This window comes from Trachymyrmex septentrionalis, unplaced genomic scaffold (genome assembly GCF_001594115.1).
Source record: "Trachymyrmex septentrionalis isolate Tsep2-gDNA-1 unplaced genomic scaffold, Tsep1.0 scaffold206, whole genome shotgun sequence".
In the NCBI taxonomy this organism is placed as follows: domain Eukaryota; kingdom Metazoa; phylum Arthropoda; class Insecta; order Hymenoptera; family Formicidae; genus Trachymyrmex; species Trachymyrmex septentrionalis.
In genome coordinates, this window is record NW_017305244.1 from 138992 (window position 1) to 144135 (window position 5144).

The 5144-nt window shown below is 34.3% G+C and overlaps 1 protein-coding gene across 1 annotated transcript; it reads left to right on the forward strand.

The window, feature by feature from the left end:
* Nucleotides 1-241: 241 nt before the first annotated feature.
* Nucleotides 242-772, forward strand: LOC108747944. The gene is made up of 2 exons (XM_018485844.1): nucleotides 242-419; nucleotides 507-772. Exons 1-2 carry the CDS (start codon nucleotides 242-244, stop codon nucleotides 770-772), a joined length of 444 nt encoding a protein of 147 aa, XP_018341346.1.
* The last annotated feature ends 4372 nt before the right edge of the window (nucleotides 773-5144 follow it).

Genomic DNA, 5144 nt, shown 5'->3' on the forward strand with positions numbered 1-5144 from the left:
TTCGTTTGGTCGGGAATCAATAGAGATATCACTCATTGGGCACGTACCTGCCTTCAGTGCCAGCGTAGCAAAATCCAATGGCACACCAAAAACATACCTCAAAAGATTCCAATGTTAGACCAGCGTTTCCATCAAGTTCACCTTGATCTCATTGGTCCTCTCCCGGAGGTAAAAGGATATAGGATATTGTTTAACCATGATTGACTGCTTTTCCAGATGACCTGAAGCCATTCCACTTTCCATGACCGCGCAAACAGTTGCTGCAGCATTCATCGACGGCTGGGTAGCACGCTTTAGCACACCTACCGTTATCATTACTGATCAAGGCAAACAATTCGAGGCTAGTCTTTTCCAAGCATTCTCGAAATTCCTGGGCAGCAAGAAGACCAGAACGTCTTCTTATTATCCAGCGTCAAATGGTCTGATTGAGAAATAGCACCGCACCCTTAAAACTGCTATAACCTGCCACGAAGATGAGAGACAATGGCTCGACCTATTGCCTACAGTACTGCTAGGCCTTCACACATGCCTGAAAGAAGACCTGAAATGCTCTCCAGCGGAGTTAGTCTATGGCGCACCGCTGAGAGTACCAGGAGAATTTCTAGAAAACCGAGATCCTACAGAAGACACGGAGACCTTCGTCATAGCTCTTCGCAAACGCATACGACAACTCCTTCCACAACCAACGCAACACCATGGAAAACGGACAGCCTTCCGACAACAGCAATTAGAACAGGCCACACATGTTTTCGTCAAGGAAGACGGCATCTGAAAACCACTCCAACATCCTTATATCGGGCCACACAAAGTGGTACGTAGGGAAAATGAACATGTTTACGTGATCCATATAAATGGCTGTGACGTTGCCCTATCGACCGAAAGGCTGAAACCTGCCTTCTTACTTAACGCAGAAGAAGTACCTGAAGTGCCACAAGAAGAATCAACAGAAAACATGGCTGTGGCGCACCAATACACCAAAGAAGAAATGTAATAAACCTAAAAAAAGTACAATTCGCGCCTATTCATCCAGTCTCTCGGAGGGGAGTACTTGTGGAGACACATTTACACTTCCATATACACACACACACATACATTCTCATATTCTTTCAGTTATACTTCATGCCTTATACTCATATAGACATACTCGTACATAGTCCGCGACCAGATGGCGCACTCTCACGAACACTATACTCAATTTCCCATCTAAATGCACTCTCATGATTATTCTTTTTTGGATTCTTTAACCGTCCTTTTACACATCATCACTTTACATTGTCGCAATAAGATATTGTATGTACTAATAAACTAACGTTATTATTTGTGAATCTTTGTGCCATCCATTACCTACATTCATTATATGTAGCAATCCTGCAAAACATATATCTACCTCGTTTTAAATTTCTAAAGTGTACAGTTCAGCCACAGAAAATACATCTAATATTTCTCTAGATTTGAAAAGTTTAAGGCCCTGCACACAATGGAAGGAATAAGGAATTAAGAATAAAGAATAAACGATTTCAATCTATCAGAAACCGTATATTCCGATGTATCCGATTTCTGATAGGTTAGAATCATTTATTCTTTATTTCTAATTTCTTATTTCTTCTATTGTGCGAAAGGCCTAATTTTCAAAGTTTTAAGTTATACACATTCTGTACAATACATAAAGGAAAGATGCTTATTATGAAATACCGAGTATATTTTGGGTAAATGCTAGAAGACTATGGCCAGAATGTAAAAAAATAATAGGTCTATAATAATATTTTGAAAGGAATTTAATAAGCCTTAAGATAATGTTATCCCCTGCCTTAAAATAATTTAATTCAAATTTTATTTATTTTTTTTAATTAAAGAAATGTTAAAAGTAAACAAATCGCAGTCTAAAAATTATGCTCCTAATATGAGATGCCTCGAGAAATCGAAGGTATAAAATGCAAAGTGCATCAGCAATTAAAAAAACTTTATTCAATGTTTCTAAAGTACAAACAAACACAGTATTGGGCACAGTCAGTACACAATCAGTGTGCGCGAAAAATGAATATGCGATGGATTATACCCAGAACTTGTCTTCAGGTAGTTGAAACCAAGCATCGCAGAAATAAGCACTCTATGTTCATGTTCATTCCGGTCGTTCTTTTTATTATTATACAATAATATTTATGCTTTGGTAACAATTTTCATTAAGACATAGGAGCATACCTTATTTCATATTAGAAATACCGTGGGTATCTCATATTATGATTTCCATGCCTTACGGTTTTACAATCATCAAATTTGACTTCTGTAATTAAACAATTCAACATATTTCGTATTTTTCTATTAATACGACCTTACTCTATCTACATGAAGAATTTATTATCAAATATTTATTTATTAAATAATAAATAAGATTTAAAGGCTCACGTCAACTTGAAGACATCCAAATTCTAAAATCTTTTTTTACAATGACTATATACAGGCATGATCTAATGAATTTTCCACTAAATGGATTTTAATTTAAAAGCAATGAATTCGTGGCGATACCAATAGATAGCGTTTATTAGTTTAACAGAAACACCGCTATCTTATATTAGATGCCTATCTTGTAAGAAGGGGGGCTCTCTTCTATATATGCTGTAATATATGTATTATATATATTAGGTGTAGTAAAAAGTCATCGCGTATTTTTTAGCTCAAAGTTGTATATACAATATCTTCGTCAATAATGAATGAAATTCAAATTTAAAAAAAGTTTTAAAGCTTGAAATCTCTACTTTTAAAAGCTTATCACATTTTTTAAGTTTATATGAGTTTGATAATTTTTACATACCAAAAACTACGAGCTGAAAAAGACGAAAAATTTTCTTCTCACTTTGTGGATTTGTAACGTGTCCAAAACGAATTTGAGAAAATTTTCGATTACATATCGTGAAAGCTTGATACTTTCCCTACAAAATCGTTTTTTTTTTATATTCCTACGACTTTTGATTACTGAGTTATCGCGGATTAAATAAAAGAATTATTTTGACTTTAATTGCTCATAACTCCATTAAAAATTGTCGTATCGTATAATTTAAAAAAGAGATTTTTAAAGCTGAAACTTTACTCTATTAAGATATATTTATATTGTTGGTAAGAAAGTAATTGCGATTTTTACTGATAGATATCTTTTAAAAATACGCGATGACTTTTTACACCTATTATATTTATCACTTTTTAAACTTCTAATTAAAATATTAGTTTATTTTGATAAAAATAATTTCTGAAGAGCACTAATTTATTGGCTAAAACATAAATCAATACGATTCGTTCTTAATTTTGGTTGTGCCGTATACAAATAAACCATTATTTTATATAAAAGTTATGCATTTCGCGGATTTCCTCCGTGTCCAGATCTATTCTTGGAATGCCAACGTTCCGTGAACTTTGCAATTCACTTCGTCAGGGCGAAGAGTAGCCTGATACTGAGCCGCTCCTTTTTATATTACGCTACTTGTTGGAGTGATGGGGGGGAAGAAGAGAATTGTGGGTAAAGGCAGGGGGAAGAAAAACCTAAAAAACTAGAAGTTTAGTTTCGTTATGTAGACGACACATTCGTGACATGGAGACATGACAGAGCCGAACTCCGTAAATTCCTTATTTTCCACAACAATCAACATCCAAATATCTACTTCACTATAGATATAGGGGAAAACGGAAAACTCCCCTTCCTAGATGTTCTTGTCTCTAAGAAAGCTATAGAAAACACACAGATAGATACCTACATGCCGAGTCGCACCACTACCCATCATAGAAACAGTCTGCAATCAACTCACTTGTACTTTCACCATCTCTGACAAAGAATATCTACAGACAGAATTCAACCATTTAAAACTAGTCTCAATACACAATGAAAAAAACGGACGACAAAAAAGACATAATCAAAACAATCAATGAACATGCAAACAAGATAACGGTCTCTGATACACAACCAGACGAAAAGATTCTATCCATTCTCCCGTATATCAAAGGAACAACAGATCGCATTGGCAGGATATTAAACAAACACAATATCCGAATTATCTTTAAACCACCTAAAAAGATAGGACAAACCTTAAGAAATCCTAAAGATCAAAGACTTCCACTCAGCTCCGCAGGAGTATACGAGTACAAAATACCTTGTTCCTGCGAATAAGTATACATTGGAGAAATCGGGAGAATGGTCAATCTACGGATAAAAAAACACCGACGTGATGTCAAGCTAAAACACGTCACACAATCAACATTATCAGAACACAACATCGAAACAGTAAATTAAATACTGTTTGATAAAACGACTACAATAGCCAATATTACTTCATACTTTACAAGAAAGTATAGAGAAGCCATAGAGATACAAAAACATCCTAACAAACAATCTAAATAGAAATAATGGCTACAACATAAATAAAATAAACCATTCTCCTGGTTATTCAAGCTCGACCAATTCCCCCCCTCCTTTCCTCCCACATGCTCTTCTTTCCCTCCACCACTCCAACAAGTAGCATAATATAAAAAGGAATTCAATATGGCTGACTTCTAATAGAGAACAAGGATGCAGACACAATAGAAGAAATAAGGAATTAGGAATAATGATTTCAACCTATCTATATATACCGGTATATCCGGTTTTTGATAGGTTAAAGTTATTTCTAATTCCTTATTCCTTCTATTGTGTCTGCAAGTCTGTTTTTTTTTTCAATTAAACTTCTTGCTTGAAGAAGTAACTATGAAGTTATAAATCTAAAAATAATAATTTTATTAGTTTAAATTATATTTCTTTTTTATTAATTTATAACAATAGTAAAAGTAGTTCAATTGTACTTATATAGACGCAGCTCATTGTCAGTTGCACTTGTTACAGATCGTGAATGTTGCTCAGTCATATTTGCATCATTCATCTTAGTATTAACTGTCTATATATTACATATATTTACATTAGGTACTGCATTATGTTTCAGTCTTCATACTTCATAGATATATTATTTGCGCGACGTCTTCTGCGCTTGACTCCTATATTGCCCGTATCCTTTCCAGTTCTTTATATATTAATATATTCTATTTATTTATATAGAATTAATATATTCTGTCTAGCTGCGCCAGCAAGCTAAATCTTAGCTTAAGTGCTAGATGCAACAATATATATA